At 34.8% G+C, this 20,727-nt stretch overlaps 1 protein-coding gene across 1 annotated transcript in view; it reads right to left on the reverse strand.

The window, feature by feature from the left end:
• Nucleotides 1-18,896, reverse strand: part of Rit2 (Ras like without CAAX 2) — a 298,683-nt gene extending 279,787 nt beyond the window's left edge. The window contains exon 1 of the mRNA XM_048363363.1: nt 18,794-18,896. Within this exon, the coding sequence (XP_048219320.1) occupies nt 18,794-18,896 (103 nt within the window). The remainder of the gene's footprint in view (nt 1-18,793) is intronic.
• Between the last annotated feature and the right edge of the window lie 1,831 nt (nt 18,897-20,727).

A 20,727-nucleotide genomic window follows, 5' to 3' on the forward strand; every position in this document is an offset into this window, starting at 1 on the left:
ATATACACCAAATTCAAATAAACCTCTCGGAATTTTAATCATTTCATACTATGGAACAATAGTCACTTATTGTGCAATATGTTTTCTGTTTTTCTGGCTTTTGATAATGACATGGATTTTTAATTACATTGAATTGAGTTAATTGGCTTGGGAGGAACTAAAATGACTGGGGACAACAGGATTTTGATGATATAGAAAAACAGCATTGATTTTCTTATATAAGTATACTTGAAGAAGTTGTGTTAGGAATATAAACTTCTTAATTACATGAAACTTTTAAGCTTCTTAATTAATTGTTGAATTAATGTAGGTATGGCATGTCATGTGGAGAAATAGTACCTAGAAATGGCAAATAAAAGCAAGCCAAAATATCAGACATGAGTTATCAAGCTGTGGTTCCCATCAATTAGAAAAATCAGGTGAAATATTCAATTTTAAAACATAGACAAGCATACACATAAATTTAAAAATTATGATTTAGATGAAAATTTATTTAAATATGTTAAAAAGTAAGAAGCTCATTTTCAATTCAATGTAATCATTTTATCTAAACCAAAATGATATAAGGAAGATTTTATTGGTAGTATTTATCCATGGATCTGGTATATAACCTCTTGCACTGGTTGATTTTGTAAATGGAGTCATATTTCAATGATGAAGATTCTAAGCAAGTCAATTGCCATGATAATTTGATTGAAGCAGCTATTTAACATCATTATTCAGAAAAAAATGTACAGAATTTTCTGCTACTTCATCCATCCTTTTCCCTTTTTATATTAAAAGTAAAGCATCTGAAATCAAGAGATATTTGGCCTCTCAGCTCTCTGTTGGAAGATTCTGGCTTCTTTGGAGATATTGAATGTGTAAATGCAAATCCATACTTATAATATTTTTACAAAATTACTGAAGTGTTAATAAGAAAAAGTCCTGAATTGAAATCAGGTTTTAGAGCCAGAGCAGCCAGAACAATGATAATATTTCACATTAGAGACAAAGACGGAAAGGAAGACATAGAGGTGTGAAGATAGATGCTAATTATCAATGTTGTTAGAATGAGAAAAAGAATTCACCTTTGGTAGTGAATATGGGAGTGACTAGCATATTTTTGTTTTGCTATTGTAAGAGGGAGATAGAAAAATGTATTTCAGAGTTGAAGGTTCTCAAATATTGCTGCACAATATCACATGAAAATTACAAAAACATTTTTTCCTAGATCACAGGGAAAACTAAGCTAAATGTAAATCTCTATTGTTCTAACCAATTCCTCTATATATCTTTAATTACCTTAGGGAAGTTTTGTAAAGGAGTTGCCATTTTACAAAGCAGTTTGTGAATACAGTGCATCTTGGTTAATGTCAGGTGCAACCGTCTTTCCTCTCTATTCCTTTCCCACACATTTCTTCACCTTTGCTAATTTTGTAGTATATACATTAAATTCTTGTCTGAATTCTTCCCTTCTCCTCTTTTGTCTACCAGTTTCCTCTCGTGCCCACCTAACCCCTTTCAAGTAGCTGCTTTGTGATATACATTTTATTGAACTTTGCCCTTCTTAGTAATTGCACTATTGAATTTCTCCCTTGCCTGTATCGAAATATGATGTATTAACTGAAATAGAGTTAATATATTGTACACACTTGCATACTACCCAGCATATTCATTTATAAGTGTGTAAGCTATATCTACCTTCTGCACATAAAGGGAAAACATGCATTTTATGTCTCTCTGATCTGACTTGCTTCTCTTAAGAAAATGTTTTCCAAGTCTCTTCATTTCTTTACAAATGGCACAATATAATTCTTTCTAACGGATGAATAATTTACAATATCAATACCCAGTAAAATCCCAACATAATTTTCCAATGAGTTAGAAAAAACAAGTCCCCTATATTTTAAACTTCCTCTCAAGTGAGTCCAATGTGCTACAAGTATGAGGACCAGTTTGGTATAGAAGTGTGATCATGTTTCTATATTATAGAACAATCTCTTTAACATAAAAATTGTTGAAATTCATCTCTAGAGCATCACCTTCTGCAGCTCTGGAATAATACATCAGAATTCAGATTTCAAACAAGTTCCTAGACCTTCTACTTGTACAGACCAGCAAAAACTACTATGAAAATTACTGGAATAGAGTATACAATGTATGAGGGCTGGGAATGTAGCCTAGTGGTAGAGTGCTTGCCTAGCATGCATGAAGCCCTGGGTTCGATCCCTCAGCACCACATAGACAGAAAAAGCTGGAAGTGGATCTGTGGCTCAAGTGGTAGATTGCTAGTCTTGAGCAAAAGTAAACCAGGGATAGTGCTCAGGCCTTGAATTCATGCCCCAGGACTGGCAAACAAACATACAATGTATGAAACTAGATTAACTATAAAGGATTTTATATTATGGCAAATAGACACACCACAGAGAACATTTAATATAACAAGAAAATCAGAATACAGTAAGTGATACTTAAGAAAATCATGCCTATGCCAATAGACTAATGTTTTTCCTGCCGCTGTCCTGAAGTAGTGTCAAGGTTTCAGGTTTTACATGGAGGTCCTTAATATTTTGAATTGGTATTGGTACAAGTTGACAGGTAAAGATTCAATTTCAATTTCCTGCATGTTGATATCGTGTTTACCGAACAATTCCTGTTGAAATGGTGAAGAAACTATCTTTTTCCAACCTGTAGTTTGGGCTCCCTTGACAAGTACTAGAAGACTGTGGGTATATGTGTTTACTTCTGGGTTTATTTCTCATCAATCCCATCAGTCCTCAGAAGTATTTTTGTGCCAGCATCAAGCTGTTTTTGTAAATACCTTATAGTTTGGCAAAATGAAAACCAGGAAACAGAAATATGTTTTGTCAGGCAGTGGGTGAGGTCAAAGGAAGCCAGTTCAAACTGTTGGAGAGGAAGTGTGGGCAGATACTGTCATAACTTTCAATGTGCATGCATGTAAATGAAACTAGGTAATTTGAGGGGATAGGTGGGGATGTGGGAGATGGAACAAAGTGGAGAAAGGCATGACCTTCATCAAGATATGTTATATTAATAAATCAATATATTGAAACTTTTTAAAGAAGTACTTAATAATTGAAAAACACTAAGAACTCATGGTTGGTACAATATACCACTATATTTGGGAAACTTGATTTAAGATGAGAGGATGAAAGGGGCCGCAATAAATAGAAGGGAAGGATGATGAAAAGTTTGACACTTACTGAGTTGCCTTGTACTCATAAATTGACATGTTGAATTGAAACTCCTTTGGACAAAAAAGCAAAAGATAATAAAACAATAAATCAAAACACTTTTTCCTATAAAAATAAACAAGAAATACTGAAAATTAGATTACATGGATCGGTTAGCACTGAGTTCTTAAAGACTAAATAGAATTTAAATAAAATTAATAGAATTCTAGGATGTTATTGAAAGTGCACAAATCTGATTTTGGTACCCTGAACATTGTATATATGATTGTCTGAATTAGGGAAGGAAAGGGTAACATTAACATGGTTAAAAAAAAAAAGGATAAAGCGCAAACCAATACAACAGTGATACTTACAAAACAATATGTTGGAAATTAAGTGTAAAACTGCAGGAGGATTGGGGGGACAGAAGGTAGGAGAAAAATAAGGGAGGGGGTAACAAGTAAGACAAAAATGTATTCACTACCTTATGTATGCAATTGTAACTCCATTGTACATCACCCTCACAATAAAAGTAAATTAAATAAAGAAAATACATAGAGGGAATTGTGTGACAGAAAGTTTTAGGTGCCTAAATTCAGGAAGGAATGGGGAAGCCATGGTAGGTGAATCAAAGAAATTCCACTAGGGAAGAGTAGTTCTAATCAGAAAATAGTTATTATTGTAAGTTGGTCCTAGAAAATCTACATAGGGATCTCAAAATATGGTTGCCCATCTGCATTGGGGAAGTTTGTAGAACCTCAAAACACTTGCTGGATTCCTTATTACAATGACCTACAAGGCTGTGCTTCTCACTATCACATCAATCAAAACTGAAGTCCTGTCTTTTGGAAGATCATTCATCACTTTCAGGAATGAGACATTTTTAATATCAGCAAATTAAACACAAATGGGTATTAAAAACTCCAACAGATAATTAATCAATAAAGGCAGAAGCAGAGAACTTTATTAGTTGGATAGAGATTAGCTGGTATAGCTCAAGTGCCAGCTATAAAACTTTAAAATTAAAAATAATTACACGTTCCAGGAATAATGGGAATAATACAAAGACCTTTGAAATGTGTGACCTTCCATGATTTCCTTGAGTTGAACATAATAGTGAAGCTATGCTGGGCTTCCCAAATTCTCCTTTGAATTCATTTTCTTCTAAAATTTGATTCTATACTCTGTTTTCTACACAGGAAACTTCACAGGAAATTGCCATGTGAAAGGACATATTAAAAATTCTCCAGGTTTCACCAGGATTCTAGCCATACAGACTTTAGATAGAATTTTTAAGATGTTCGGGGTATTTTTTAATTTTTTCCCTTTTCTGAGAAGAATTGAGGGCTTACAGAAGACTTTTTTTTTCCATAAAACCTTGTTTTTCAGTAAACGTAGCTATTATTTCTTGCACCTAGTTTTTCAAGATGGCCTCAATGATTTTTCAACTCAACACAATGATATGAATTGTTGCAGAAAAGGAAGTGACAGAGAATTGCTTTTCATTGAATAAAGGAAAATGTCTCAGCCTTGGACAAATTGGAGATAATTGTCTTTACACTGAAGAAGGCAGAATGTTGTTGTTTTTCTTAAAGATCTAATAATTTGTAAAGCAACAAGAGTTATTATATACAAATGCTAGATGCTGTTATCAGCAATGTATCCACGATGTATCATTCTTTAGAAACCTATAGTGGTACATTAGGAAGCTACTTCACTATTGTCTGCATTTTCCAGAGAAGGAAACAACTATTCAAAAATCCTGAGTACTGTGCTAAGGAAAATATCACCACTCTGATGTGAACACACCATGATTTAAAGGCAGGTAGCAGAATCCCAAATCTTTGGTCATAACTACAGGCTGTGTAAAAAAAAACACTCAGCTTTAGAAGAGAGAGCAGTCAAAACAGTGATTTCATGAGGACACCAGGAATCAACACACTTGGACTGTACAAATGTGAAGCCCTCTTGTATTTCTGGTACATGATTATTACAATAAAAGTTCAAATAAAAGAGGAGAAGATAGATAGATACATAGATACATAGATACATAGATAGATATAGATAGATAGATAAAGATATATACACACATATATATATAAATTCCTATGTTAATTTCAGGTGGATTATCAAAGGAAAATTTATGTTGGAATGATTAGGAACATTAACATCAATAAGATCAGCTGTGATTCTAAGATAATTCTGACTTCCTAACATAATTCTGACCCCTAAGATAATTCTGACTTCTCTTGGCCATTAAGTTACCTGGTTGTGAAGGGAGTCTTGGCTGGGTCTAATTCACTGATTGATTTTAGCCTCCAAAAGAATCGAGAGAAGCTAACATTGTAGAAAAGATAGCACTCAATATATCTATATTACATATTTTCAAAAGTTGAAAGAGTGAGTTGGTTCAGTTCTCCTTAGTGGAATAATATTGGCAATTTCTAAGCATAGTAAATGCTCCTTACTCTCCTTCCATTTAGGGTATGAGTATAAATTTGATTCATTCGGCCATATTGATGATGGACTCTTCTTAAAGAGTGTTAATTTGGGACTGTTAGGTATGTTGCTGTTATAAACATTCTGGCCATGCCATTTGTCCACACTTATGTGAATTTCTGTTGACTATATATAGCTAGAAGTGCTGCCAGATCATATGGTCAACTTATGCATTGCTTCCTACATAGTGCCAAATCATTTTGCAGATTGATGGGATAAATTTATACTCTCATTTCATTCTAGGCCACACACACTATTGTTAGTTTTTTTAATTTGATTATTTTAATATATCTTTTATGACTTTAATTTAGATATAAACTCCATTAGTTATAGAGTAATAAAAATATATAAATCTACCCATTTCCCTCAACATTAGGAAATAAGGAAGAGAAGGAAACACACAGCAAAGCCACTTGGCTGACAAGTGTCAGATGTGAATTTCAATACTTGTCTATCAATATTCAAAGTCCAAGCTGTTGCCAACATGCTGGGCCACTGAAAAATTATACCAAGAAAAATGCAAATAAATTCTGAGAGGCAGACAACATGTGTGCTTGTCACAGCAGAGTATTTTGTGCAGAAATGTTTTCAGTTTGTCTTTCTCTGGTGAAGTAAGTGGGAGACACCTTTTTTAAGAGCAGAGAAATGCAAAAGATTTTGTTGGGTAGATCCAAAGAAATAAAAAAGCTGATTTTGCATATTTTAAGTTCTTTCATTATAGCCAAATAACTGGAAATAGTGAGTAGCTAAATAGAGGAGAAAAAGAATAGGAAAAGTTTTTAATCTTTGGAGAAGTAATTTTATGTTTTGTTTTTTATTAAATACCACCACCAAGTTTACCTTTTTGATTTTAGAGTTTCTTCAAATTGAAGACAAAAGATGTCATTATTATAATCCCATTCTCTAATTGTTTGCTATTCTCACAAATTTCTCTTTTTTCATTTGAGAGATTATCAAAATTAAAATAAACTCATGTCGAAGATGGGCTTCACAGTAGTGGGAAAAGTAGACACAAATGTGGATGATTCTTAATTCAGTATTGTGGTAATTGTACCTCACCTCTTTAGAGTATTGAGCTAGAAACAAATTCAGTGAACTCTTAATAAATAGTTTGAAGTCAAAATCACAGAGGTAAACAGTGTTCTGTAAGGTTGATTAGCTAAGGTTTTCTCAGAACATTTTATAAGATACTTTCTTTCTTCTTTTCCTCATGTTCTAATGGGAAATGGTTTACAGAATAAAATATGAATTATTTTTAATCTTACATATACATCTGCCAGGTGTCCTAACCATTGGGTTTCAAGGAATTACACTAACTCTTGAATATGTTGACATTTGGTAAATACTTATAATATGGTGTTTACATCAAATTTGTTGGTGACTATATGCAAGATTTTTATCCACAAACTTACTCTGGCCTATGTGTTCTAAATCATCCAAAATACAGGGTGAGCCTAAATACCTACACATTCATTGTCACCAAAGATAATGGCCTGAGTCTAGGTTTACAGGCTACAGCCCTAATACCTACTTTCATGCTGGCCAAAGTTTTGTTAGCACCAATTTCTTTCTTTGTATTTATGAGTGTTTATACCACAACATTTTTGAATATGACTTAGTTTTCATTTAACATAATCTTTCCCACCATCCACATAAGAAGACAAAAATAAATTAAATTTTCTTTAAAAAATTGAAAATTTTCTTTCATATTAGAGAAAAAAATGAAATGTATTTACTATTCTCCAGGAGTTTGGGAAATGAAAATCAGAGATTACAAGTTACATAAAAACTAAAAAAAAATTAACATTTAAGTACATAAACCACATACCAGAAGAACCTGAGTAATATTCAAAAACAAACTTCAAGTAATATAACTGGAAGAAGATATGTTAGACAGGGTGGGGACAAATCAGGTTAGAAAAATTGAGGAAACAATAGAGAGCTAATATTGGAATTACTAGGTAAATATTATAGTGAAAAAGTTTCAAGATTTTAGGGGAGGGGCCAAATGTAATTTATCTGAAAAATAAACAATAGAAGATAATGATAAAGTTTTGGTGTTTTTTGTTGTTGTTTTTTAGATCTGACTATAGTTTTTTTTTTTTTTTTTTTTTTTTTTGGCCAGTCCTGGGCCTTGGACTCAGGGCCTGAGCACTGTCCCTGGCTTCTTTTTGCTCAAGGCTAGCACTCTGCCACTTGAGCCACAGCGCCGCTTCTGGCCGTTTTCTGTATATGTGGTGCTGGGGAGTCGAACCTAGGGCCTCGTGTATCCGAGGCAGGCACTCTTGCCACTAGGCTATATCCCCAGCCCCTGACTATAGTTTTCACCTAAGGAGAGATAAAGAGATCTGAAACAGATTGCTGAGAGAGAGACTGAGAGATAGAAGCTGTAATCTAAGATATTCTCCTATACCAGAGCCAACCTCAAACAATATATCTGGATATTTCAGCTTTTGTTTTCTAGCTTTTGAATCTTTACATTTTTTCTTCCATCGCTAATTGTTTCTCACCGTCCATTTCATTCCCTCACTGACCCTTCCTAGCTCTCTCTGTGTGTCTCTATTCCCTGGATCCCATTTTCCTGCCCTCTGCAGCTTGACTCCTCAGGGCAGTCAGGCCCATCAGATCTGCAATGCTCTACTTGATGACTAGTTGACAGTGAGTCCCACGTGTCTCCTACATTAAGAATCCTGTAGGCTTTGGATATAAGCCTTGTAGCAAATAAGCCTTGTCGCAATGCAGGAAGAAGTCATTGAAGAGCTTTGAAGGGGGTGGGGGAACAAAGAATTATTTCAAGAAAATTTGATGGAAAATACTATGGGGATGAAATTGGGATAAATATGAAGGTAAGATTAAAAGATATTAGGAGCAAATGAGCTGAACATTTAATAATTTCTATTAAGTGTATACAGTTTGCTTTTAAGTCAGCTGGATTCTTTCTTTCAATAGATAAATATGTTGGTAGCTGATTTTTTCTTATAAATATTAAATATGACTATTGAAATTTTCCCATTGTAAGACTGTAAACAACAAACATTACTCAAAATGTATGGAAACAACATGCATATTGAATACATTTTTTCCATTGAGATTAGCGCACAGGCATGCAAAATTAAAACAAGTTAGTCTCTCTAAATAGCACTTTGTGCCTATTGTAGCAGGTAATTGTCCTTAAATTCTTTCTTTAGCAAGCAATGGTGTGTGTGTGTGTGTGTGTGTGTGTGTGTGTGTGTATGTGTGTGTGTGTTTCACAGGTCAATTAAGATGAATAAAAGTATTGTTTGCTAGGTAACTAGGAAACTACTATTATTATTGTCACTGAAATTATTACTCAAGAGACCAATGCTGAAACTAATCAATATACAGATATACAGAGCACAATCAAGCATAAAATAAGTGGATATAAAAATGGTAGGATTGCATTTGCAATATTCAATGCAAAATGTACTTTCCTAGAACTTCTTGGAATGATATGTCCCTATTCTCCTCCATGCTTGGGAGAAGGATAAAGGAAAGAAAGGAGGGGAATGGGAAGAGGAAGAAAAGAAGGAAGCAAGGAAAGGAGGGAGGGAAGAAGGGAGGAACGAAGGATGGATGGATAATAGTTTTAAAGAAGATAAGATGTGTCTGGACAATTACAATCTATTGCTTTTCTTTTTTAATATTGCCAAAGTCATCTTCCCAAGCAATTCTCTGACATAAATTTAATTATTGTCATTAGTGAGGAAAATGAAAACTCAGATCTCAAGTCATGTGTGCAAGATCAAGTACTGTTAAGGATAAAATAATTAAAAACAAATTTGTCCATTCATGTTACAAACATAGCCCTGAAAAACGTGCCAGTTTTTATTTTCAGTTTTTTTGAGTATGTGTCATTGTAGCTATTTTTGCTCCTATTTTACAAAGGAAAAAATATGGATGTGTTTCCCTACAGTATTCAAACCTTCAATTAATATTATTCTGTTCTGATTTTTATATTGAACCCTCATCCTACAAATAAAGAGTAGATGAAGAATATATGGTGGTGCGAGGTGTACTCGACTATGGTTAAGGCCTTAGCTCCCTTGGTGGCTGTTCTGTAGGGCTTCTTCAGGCTCTGCATTCCTGAGTGGATTATTTTGCCATTCAAGCTTCACCACTCTCATCTATTAGAGATAATCAACAAACCTATACTGAAAAACTGTGGGAGTCCATGAATTATATTTGGCTTTTCACAAGGCCTGGGGTGTGTATATAAGACTCAAACAAAATCTTTTATTGTGCTATTTGGGACAGGAAGAAATGGAAAGCACAGTATGATAAAATGAATATGATTCCTCCTTTGCAAATACAGATTTTTGCAAGATATATGCATGCTTTTGTTGCTCAGTTAAAAACAGATCAAGAAGAACTATGGACCAAAAGAACTATGAATTTCTTTCTTACCCATCTATTAAGTGACTTCCAGAACACTGACTGACCTATACAAGCAGTTTTCATTTCCTTTTTTTTTTGACAAGTAGTTTTCTTATTGCCACAGTTCACATAACTATTTAAAAATCCTAGTCTACGATTAAAAATTTTATTAAGATAAAAAATTTTAAGAAAAAAATTTCCTTATGGTATCAAATTTTAGTTCATGTAGAGACATTTGCCTGGGACTTTCAACCCTAACTTTCCTTTGGGTATTTTTCTCAACAGAACATATCCAGAAGAATTACCCCAACATCTTGGCTGTCTATCCTTCATACATACTCCAGGGAGAGAAAAAATAAATAGGTCTCTACCTATGATATAATTGGCAATAGCAAAGTGTTGAAGTAGCTGGGAATGTATGGAGAGTGGAAGAGGCCAACATTCCCACAACTCCCCCCATACCTCTCCATTTAAAACTGTGGTGTTGGCTAGAGTAGGGTAATGGCAGTCAGAAATGGCACAAGTGATGCTCTGTTGCAAGAGCCAGCAATGACACTTAGCTGGTGTCTGCTGAAGGACGAGGAGAACAGATGGCACTGCTTGGTCATAGCCATGATACAGCTACAAACAAAGCCAAAAGTGATTCAGCTGAGATGACTGCTGAGCTTTGCCAATGGGCAGCCAAATTCAGTGAAAGGAGCCCTGTCCATATGTATAAGCATTTCAGTGGACTTCCATCCATCATGATGTACCATCAGAATTCCTCACTCTGCAAAGATCCACAACTGCAATTAGTCAGACATGGGCAGCAGTCCGCTCTCTATTAAGGAAACAGTTTTATTTTGGTCAACTGAATACAGAATGGCCTATTGAAAAACTTTACACTCCAAGAATGCAGAAACCACTGCTACTACCAAAGCCATAGGTGAATAAACAACCTATTTATAGGTCACTCTAACTTCCCACATATCCTGTTGCTGTCAGAGAAGCATGTCTCCATCTGTGTCCTTGAATCTAACAAATTTCATCAAGATTCTATTGATACATTTCTTGTATATCCAAGTGTGTACAGAGCTGAAATGGTGTCTATTTCTTAGTAATAGTTTATGACTTTCCATGGGTATGCACATGCACATTTATTAAATAGACAGGTGGTTTCTATTGACAATTCAATAATGTATACAATTAGAAATGATATACTACCTAAGAGAGATAATCACCTAGTAAATTTGAATATCCACCTGATCAACTCAGGACATTGTCTTCTTCCGTAGCATGATCTACGTTCCCAATAAATTTTTGTAGTTAGTGAGGTTACTTAGTTCCCTCAAATTGAATGGTCACCATCAGGACATTTGGATTGGTCCAAGTATAATGAGCCCAGTAGCATGTGGCTAATTTAGGTTGTTTATGTGCTCACCTAGCGATGGATACATACTCATTTATCTTCCATCTCTTTCTGAGATAAGGACCTAGACCTATGTACTATCTTTTTAGTAATGTAATATCTATACACTGAACATAATCTTGGAAATATTATCAGTCAAAACTTTATGCTTCAATGCTGTCTCAGTCATCTTTTGAATGAGTAGGGTTCTATTTTACCCCTTAAGCCTCATTTGGCTAATCTGGTTAATCCTTGTGACATTATTGTAGTGAGTGATTGTTTTTTGTACAATGAGGGGAGAACAATTAATTGTGATAGCAGAGGGCACAATATCTTTAAAGCTTTTCATTCTTCTTTGCTTATTAATTTAAATAAATCTGTTTGCAATCCATAGGGTTGAGATAATATATTATGAATTTCTATATTCATCCTTGCTATTGTTTAAACTATATCTGATCAACACTTCTTCTTTTTCTTAGTTCTTTTTCTTCTTAACCTTTCAAAATATTTCTCATGTGCAAATAACACATCAATTATTGAGATATTTATTGTAACGCACAAGTTGTAATGTGTGTCAGTAACATGAGAGAGTGTCTCAATTGATAGTGTCTGAAAAGCAATGTAGATACTGTCTCTTCAGTGATTGATGCTTAAAGATCACAGCTCTAATTATTATTATTTTTTTTTTGCCAGTCCTGGGCCTTGGACTCGGCCTGAGCACTGTCTCTGGCTTCCTTTTTGCTCAAGGCTAGCACTCTGCCACTTGAGCCACAGCGCCACTTCTGGCCGTTTTCTGTATATGTGGTGCTGGGGAATCGAACCCAGGGCCTCATGTATACGAGGCAAGCTCTCTCGCCACTAGGCCATATCCCCAGCCCCCACAGCTCTAATTATTAACCTTTGATCCCACATTTCCATAGTTCTTGCATCCATGATTTATCACAAACAACATTTTGCATTTCACAAAATTTTTCCCACCATGAAATACTGCGCTCCTAGATGGCAGGGACCAGGTTGGAAAAGATAGTTATAAGTAACTTTCTTTTTCATGAATTATTTCTATAATTTTATACACTCTTGATATCTTGAAAATATATATTAAGTCACAGATTCATCAAAGTAATTTAAAGATGAATCCTAGGGACCGTAATAGGGCTTGGAGAATTCTTTTGTTACTTAGGTGTATCATATTTTTCTAATGTAGTTAAATAAAAAGCAATGTATTTAATATCTAGTCTTTACTTCCTTACTTCTGTATTTTGCTAGACAAACCTGCTAATGTTGTACATAAGAAATTTAATATGACAATCTAAAACAAATCTAAACAAAGTGGTTAGATGATTTAGTCATGTCTTTTAATTATTTTACCAACGATTCAGATAATAGATGGTATACCTGTCTTCTGAAAAATAAGGTTTTTTTGTTATTGGTTAAAATTTGCTGGATGATGAAAGTCTGGGCTGAAAAAAGCATATATGAATGTAGGGGAAGTGGATAGTAATAATCTGACATGTTCTGTGGTCAGGTCTATTAGAAGGAATGCTTAGTGTCATGAGCCCCTTCATCTACAGTTATAAAAAAATCATTGCTTGAGAGAAAGTAGAGAATGGGAGGCAGTAGAATAAAGAGAAAACAATAAAATTATATCATGAATCAGGTACATTGGAAAATTGGTACAATGTTGCCTTTATTTCAGTTTAATGTTGCCTTTATTTCAGTTTATTTCTAGAAAAAGTGTTAGCCAGGGTTTTGGTAACGTAAGGTTTATATAGGGAGAAAGAAAGGAGAAATATTTTCTTCTCCTCATGCAAGAAATTGGAGATAAGGGGCTCTTATTTTTGTAGTTACTTGTAATTATAATGTATATGCTTATGAACTTGTGTTTTACTATCATGTGACATTATTTCATCCAAAATAGATATGTTTTGTATTTGTGTTCTACCTGTTTTGTAAAGTGATGTGTTAGATGGAGTTTTCTCTTCCAGCATCTTAAGTAATTATTTTTAAAATAAATGTTCGCATGTATTTAATCGTGGATCATTTCATGACTAGGAAAGCTTCTGATATATACAATGATAGATGATTTTGTCATTGGGTAAACATCATGGAGAGTATTTAGACAAACCTGCATGATATACTGAAATCATGGGAGATATGTGGTATGTATATACTATTATATCACATACTATATATCATAATATATATTATATAGTATATGTAATATTTATACACGATATTATGGATGTATATAAGGGATATATATGTGTGTATATATATGTCCCTAATATCATATATACATATATTTATAATGTGAGAGAGTATAGTGTATTGCCAGACTAGTTCTTGTATTGTTATTCATGGTGAACAATATACAAGATTCCATTTAAAGAAAGACACAGGCAATTGAAGCCATGATATCTGTGTGTGTGTATGTGTGTGTGTGTTTGAGTGTGTGTGGTGATTAAACATAGAAGTGTAAGTGCTTACACTGTTAATATAGACATTTGTTATTACTTCCAATGCATAGTTGTGTATTCTATTCTTCTATAACTTTTATATGCCTGATAATTCAATGAGATTTTTTTCTTACCCCAGCTTGGGCACAAAGACATTCTGCCATGATGTCAAGACTGCTGTAGCATGACTGGGTGGCAGGAATTTTTTAGTTTCATTATAATTCTGAGGGATTATCATCATGCAATATTGGCCAAACATGACTGTATTTAAAGCATGAATATTATATCTGTACATAGAGGGCGGAAGGGTTAACATATCTATCATCTCGTAGTTACCATTTCCATATGTGCATGACAAGAGTAGCTAAAACTACTTCTTTAACAAAAAATCCTGTATAATACACTATTATTATCATACTCTTTATATATTAGTCTCTACAAATCTTATGTATAGGACTCATATGTATAGGTTCTTGGATATCTGCTAATTTGTATGGTCCAATTTATGATTAAGCTTTGCCTTGGTCAGTATTAGACTGGTATAAAACAGACTAAGTTGAATGACAATAGCTGTGTTCTGGATGTGACTTATCTAGTAGTATAAGTATGAGCTTGCCAACTTCAAATCTCAAGATACATTTCTTTATATTTTAAACAGTCGATAGGCTGTGTTTTCTATTTCCACTTTCTCTGCAGTAAATACTACTCTTCAACAATATTAAAATAGTGTTAACCTAGATAAGTAGGACTACACTTTTATGTTTATATGAAATTAGTATGTGTTTATTTAATAATATATATTAAAAAGTAGATAATAGTCACAGATGTAAAAGTGAGAATGTTACTTTAGATGGGTAAGGTATTTCCATATAACATGTAAAAGATGCATTACTAATCATTCTATTTTATTACTATCAATAAATGATAGAACTCCTTGCTTTTCTTCCCAGGGTTCTGAACAACATGTGATATTGTTGGATAAAATATCTCAGGACTCTATATCTTGTTACTCTAATTACCAGGCACAGGTTATTTTATTAGTTTTCAGGTTTATCATCTACAAAGGGAGATGCATATTTTTATTGTGGTTTTAGAGTAAACACAAGCAGGAAATACATGTTACCCATGCTTGCCATGATGGGGTGCATTATGAATGCTCTTACTTCATCTGTTCCCCTATATAGCCATACATGCCTGAGCACAAAATATGAACTGCATAAACCTGTTTGGATACTTATAGCTTAATGCTTCTCACCCAGAGTACGTTGTTTTACTCACATATTTTAAAATTTGTGTGAATTCCTATTCCAGAAAAAATGCCAATCCTTTCGATTTTTAATACCTATATTTTAGTAGATGGAATAGAAAAGAATATTAATTTCTTAAAACAGAAAATCTTTATGATACTGTTTACTTAAAAATATGGAAACATCCAGGCACCAGTGGCCCCTGCCTGTGATACTACCTACTGAATAGAACAAATATAGAAGTGGGACTCACTAGATACTGTGTGGAAAATTATCTATACAACTTGTGGATAAGATGGGAGGGGACAACTGGGAGAGAACAAGTGAAGGAGTGACATGTTCAAAAAAAATGTGCTCATTACCTGACTTATGTAACTGCAACCCCTCTGTACATCACCTCTGCAATAAAATATGTTTAAAAACCCAGAAACTGAAATCTGTGGATCACAGTTCAAAACCAGCCCAGTCAGGAAAGTCTGTGAGACTCTTACCTTCCTAAAAGGGGTGAAGTGGAACTGTGTCTCAAGTGGTAGAGCAATAAACTTCAACAAGAGAGGCTCAGGAAGAGAACCCAGGCCCTGAGATTGAACTCCAGGATGGGTACACAAAACATATGGAAACAGTAAATTGAGCTTCTTATCTATGTTCCAGGCTGCCATGGACCTGGCATTTAGAACTGGGAAAGAGATGATATGCTAACACTACTTTGTTAAACCCTTCAGAAGCCAGATCTCTCCTGGAAGTATCTACCTGAAATCATGGAAGCAGGGCTGGCTCACCGCGGGACAGTCCACTAATGATCTACATCATCAGCAATATGGATAGTGGCTTTCATATTTTGTTTATGTGGATTGGAGGTGTAACTCCGTGCAAAGAACCTTTCTGGCAAGCCCAAAGCCCTGAGTTCAAATCCTCTAAAACAACACACATACAAAAAAAATAGTTTATTTGAAAGCATACATTCTAATCTTCAGCAGAAGGTTAATGTTAGGAACATTGTTTATACATTTACTCAGGGGTAGCCATAGAATAAAAACAGGACATTCAAGTGTTGGTTCCAAATATTTAGCCCTGAATATAGTGTTTTCCAAGGGTCAGATAGTACAAAAAATAGTCCCTGGAATAATCCATATAGAACATCTATAGATCCACAACAACCAAGTATTGATCCATTTTATGAATAAGCTTATCAGAGGGTGAGCTTGCTAATAATGATTTTATCCCACTGCAAAAGTTTATCTCAGTTATTTGATTATATGCTGATATCTTCGGTACAAAATAAAGCAACAGAAACTGCTTCTCTTGTGTTATACTGGAACATTTAATTACTGGAATAGCAATCATGAACAGTCTCTACAAATCGTACCAGAGAAGGTCAAAATAGGAGACACAACACCAACAATCTAATATCCTAAAGCCATAATATTATACAGTGTATATATTAATATATAATATATGTTATATAACACAATATGTTATAATATATCTTATAATACATATTGTTGTTGTTGAGGGGTGCTCCTATAAAACACATTTCTGTTCAACAAATTTTAGGTCCTACATAGTCAAAAATTAGTTACTATACTCCTACATCCCCTAAACCCTGCAAAAAAAGAAAAAAGAAGAAGAAGACAACCCCTGCAAAAAAAAAAATAAAATACTAGGGAAACAAACACAGGGAAAACAAAGACACAGGGGAATAGGGGGCACTCAAGTAACATCTTGTACTTCATGGTTGTTGGTGCCAGTTTATGTGGATGGACCTGCTGCCTTTGCTTTAAGCCTATTTCTCTCCTCTGATTTATAGCTCATAATTTTCTTCCTCATTACGTCTAATTTATCATTTTCTTTAAAAGTACTATTATTTTTATTTATATAAGATGTTTCCCTTAACTATGACTTTTTCATTCTTTGCTTCCTAAATTATCATCTAATTTTGATTCTTTTCCTGTGAAGGGACTTTATTTATAACTTGTTGAAATTATTATTGTTATCTTTAAGTACTTGTACAAAGGAGTTGCCATTTAACCACACAGATTATAAATGCAATATATCTTGATCAATGACACTTCTTTCACTATTCTCACCCATCCCTCTCCTCCCCTCTCCTTTCCTAAGTCTTCTTAATTTTGTTGGGTATACACTTGATTCTTGTCTGCATCCCCCACCCCACCCTTCTCCTCTTTCTCCATCTATCTCTCTCCCCTGGGCCCTACCCCACCTTTCTCAAGTGCTATCTTCCTGGTTTTATTTTGCTGACCTTGGATTTTGGCTTTCTAAGGAAATACACAATTTCTCACTCATATACAGCTACCAAGCTTTTCCTTTCATATTTTCTTCTAGAAGACAATTTTTCTTACATAAACTTTCATTTAGCTTCGGATCATGTCCAGTTCAAATTTCTTTATATTCTTCTTTTCATTGTAATTCTTTTTGGATAAAAGGAGAGAGTAGAGCTCATTAAAATGAATTACTCTTCCTATTTTCTCTGCTATTTTCTAAAACCTTTTTTGTTCTCTAAGGCCCCTGTTATCCCCCCTTCTTGTATTGCTCCATTTTCTTATCCCTTGTGAGCCCCTCCCAAACTTATGAACTTGTTGACTACTTCCAAGAATGTTGTTCTTAACTTTGAATCCATACTCTAGAAGTAAATTACACCATTGTTTTCAGATTATCTGTCCAGGAGAATTTTTTATTATTTCCTTTGTATTTTTATATCCCCAACACACTTTCCCTAGAGAGTATCTATTGTGTTCATTAAAAAAATACCACCCATAGTTATCTCTTTATGTTCTAGGGACCACCACAGTCTTGTGCTACCTACTACTTAGCCTCACATATCTCTGCATAGCTTTTTGTTGTTGTTGTTGTTGCTATATTTGGCCTCTTAAATTCCCCAAGAATCAAGGCACTTACAACCTTATTCTTTAAATAAGAAATTGATCAGACTTTGCTTTCTTGTATATCTCACTCCCCATCCCCCATTCTTAGCTGTTTCTTTTAATTCAACAAACTACCAAACTTAGTTTGCTCACCCTTAATGGATCCCACAGAAAATGTCATTAAAAAAAATTCCTGTTGCTTCCCAAAGACAAAACAAAAGAACAAAACAAACATTACCACCATTAAGTCCAGGCACAGACCACTCAGACAGACACAGGAAAGAGGAGACAGGAAGCTCCCAATCAGAGAAACAAACACAGCAATCAGCTCTGATAGTCCTGAGGGTGGCTCTGCGTTTGTGTCTGTGTTTTATTGACTATTTAGTGCACGTTTTTTTTTACCCGAATATTTCTTAGAACAGGAGCATCTTTCCTGTCATATCATGACACCCTAATAAATATTTGTTCTTAAAACAAAAACATATAGGTTAATTGGCATTATTACCTAGAATTCACTCACAGGAGAAAAATCATTCTTTTCAAGTTCAGTATATCGTGACTAGCTGCATCTGATTTATCCCAAATCATCAGCATCCCTTAAAGAGTTGTCACACTTGGAAACATTCTGCAAGTCAGTTCTCTGTGTTTAACTACCATGGACCCTACTAGCATTAGCATTCCCACTGCTTTCCTTTATGGAATCACCTCTCTAGCGCTCCCTCCCTCCCCAGAATTCAGTGTGAAAACTTACCGCTTTTACCAACTCCTCCTGCTCCCAGCATTACCACCTTGTACTCTCTGGACCCGCTTGAAGCACTAGCCGGGGAGCAGCTGGCTTCATTTTCTACCTCCATCTTACCTTAAGGACTGGAGGAGAAAAGGGAAGCAAAAAGTCACCGTGTCAGGTGCTTGCTCAGATACTAAACAACTCTAAAACTGTGTCAAAGGAAAGGTTTAGTAGGAAGTAAGGACCATCAGCAACGGGCTGGCTGCTGGTCCTCGGCTGGTCTCATAGCAACCACTTCAATTGCTTCCAATAAAAATCTGCCTTTTACATCCCTCCCTCCTTCTGATCCTTCACTCTTTTACATCGACTGACTCTCTCTCTCTCTCCCTCCCTCCTTCCCTCCCTCCCTCCCTCTCTCCCTCCCTCCCTATCTCCTTCTCTCCTCTCTCACCCCCCCCCTTGTTCCTGCCCACCCCTGCACAGATGCAGTTGTCAGGTGCATACATATAATAGACTATGGTTCATACTGTGCTGCTGGAATACAGTGCAGCAGAGACTTAAAGGAAGATGTCGTCTCATAGGCTGACTTGCGCAGAGGCACTTTTCAAAGCCACTCTTTTCTCTTAATCACGGTAAATTAATTAGGAAACATCCCCGTTGTTTGCTTTTTATCTATAAGTTCCTGCACCGTGTTGAATGAGGAAGAAAGAAAACACATATAAAGGAAACACAAAACAAACCAACCAGTAACTCAACTCGGGCATTTAAGTATGAGTCTTCAGTGTCATTTAAGTATGAATCTTCAGTGTGGTTGAATTAATACTGGGCTAACAGTAATTGCTTCAGCTCAGTTGACAGTCGGCGTTCTAACGTTGGGAGGTAATTGAATTAGGTTATTATGCTCAAACATGGTTCACCGTTGTTTACACTGAATTATTAGAAACAAACTCGAACACACGGACTCTGACAAGCATGAAAGGGATACATGATGAATGCTTTTGTTGACCATTATGTTAGGATAAAATATCATAGCAGTCTAATTTTCAAATGTCCACCTTGTTTCTCCTTATTTAAATTCTTTTACAGCCTCGAGGTATTCTCATTTTCTGGGCATATTGTAAAAATTGTTCTTAGAATGTTTTTCATAATCCCTAGTTGTTAAAAACAGACCATTTCCTTCAGTAAAATGGTGATATTCTGTGTGTTTATTGTCAATAAAATATGATTATTTCAAATGTGGATAGTGATTAGATGGAATCAAGTGCTTTGTGTGTGTGTTCACTTTTCCTACTATCTAAATTTTAAGCTACTCTGGGAAAAATTAGTTTTAATCATTTCTTTATAAACATGTACTGAACAATCAGCAGTACTGGGCACTGTATGCTCTTGTTGGCCTTTGGAAAGTAGCAAATTGTCACAGCTAAGAAAATGATTCTGGATCCAGATTTCATGTGCTCAAATCTTAGCTTTGTTGTATGACCTTTCACTTTGTATCAATTTATATATCCATAAAATGGCTTATGCCTAGTTAATTAATTCATTAAGTGAATTAAAATTCATACTTTTTAAACACCATCTAGCTAGGCACCAGGGGTCCTAACTTGGGATCTTTGGGACTTGGGAGTCTGAGAAAAGGATCATCATAGTTCAATGCTATCCTTGGCAGAACAATTTGTGAAATCCTATCCCAAAGAGACCAGTGGAGGTATGGGTGAAGTGGTAGATCACCATCATAGCTAGTATAAGCCCCAAATCCAAATCTACCATTATCAAAAGAGTAAAGAAATCCATCTGCAAAAATAGAGATCAAGTAGTCAGAACGGCCTAATTATGTGATATTTTAGGTATTTCACTACTATATTTGAAGAAATGATACTCTCAATCTACTAATACACTAGAGAAAGGATCATCTTATTGTGTGTTTATCAGTCATTTATATTTCCTTTTTGCCAAAGCAG

This window comes from Perognathus longimembris, chromosome 15 (genome assembly GCF_023159225.1).
Source record: "Perognathus longimembris pacificus isolate PPM17 chromosome 15, ASM2315922v1, whole genome shotgun sequence".
Lineage (NCBI taxonomy): Eukaryota > Metazoa > Chordata > Mammalia > Rodentia > Heteromyidae > Perognathus > Perognathus longimembris.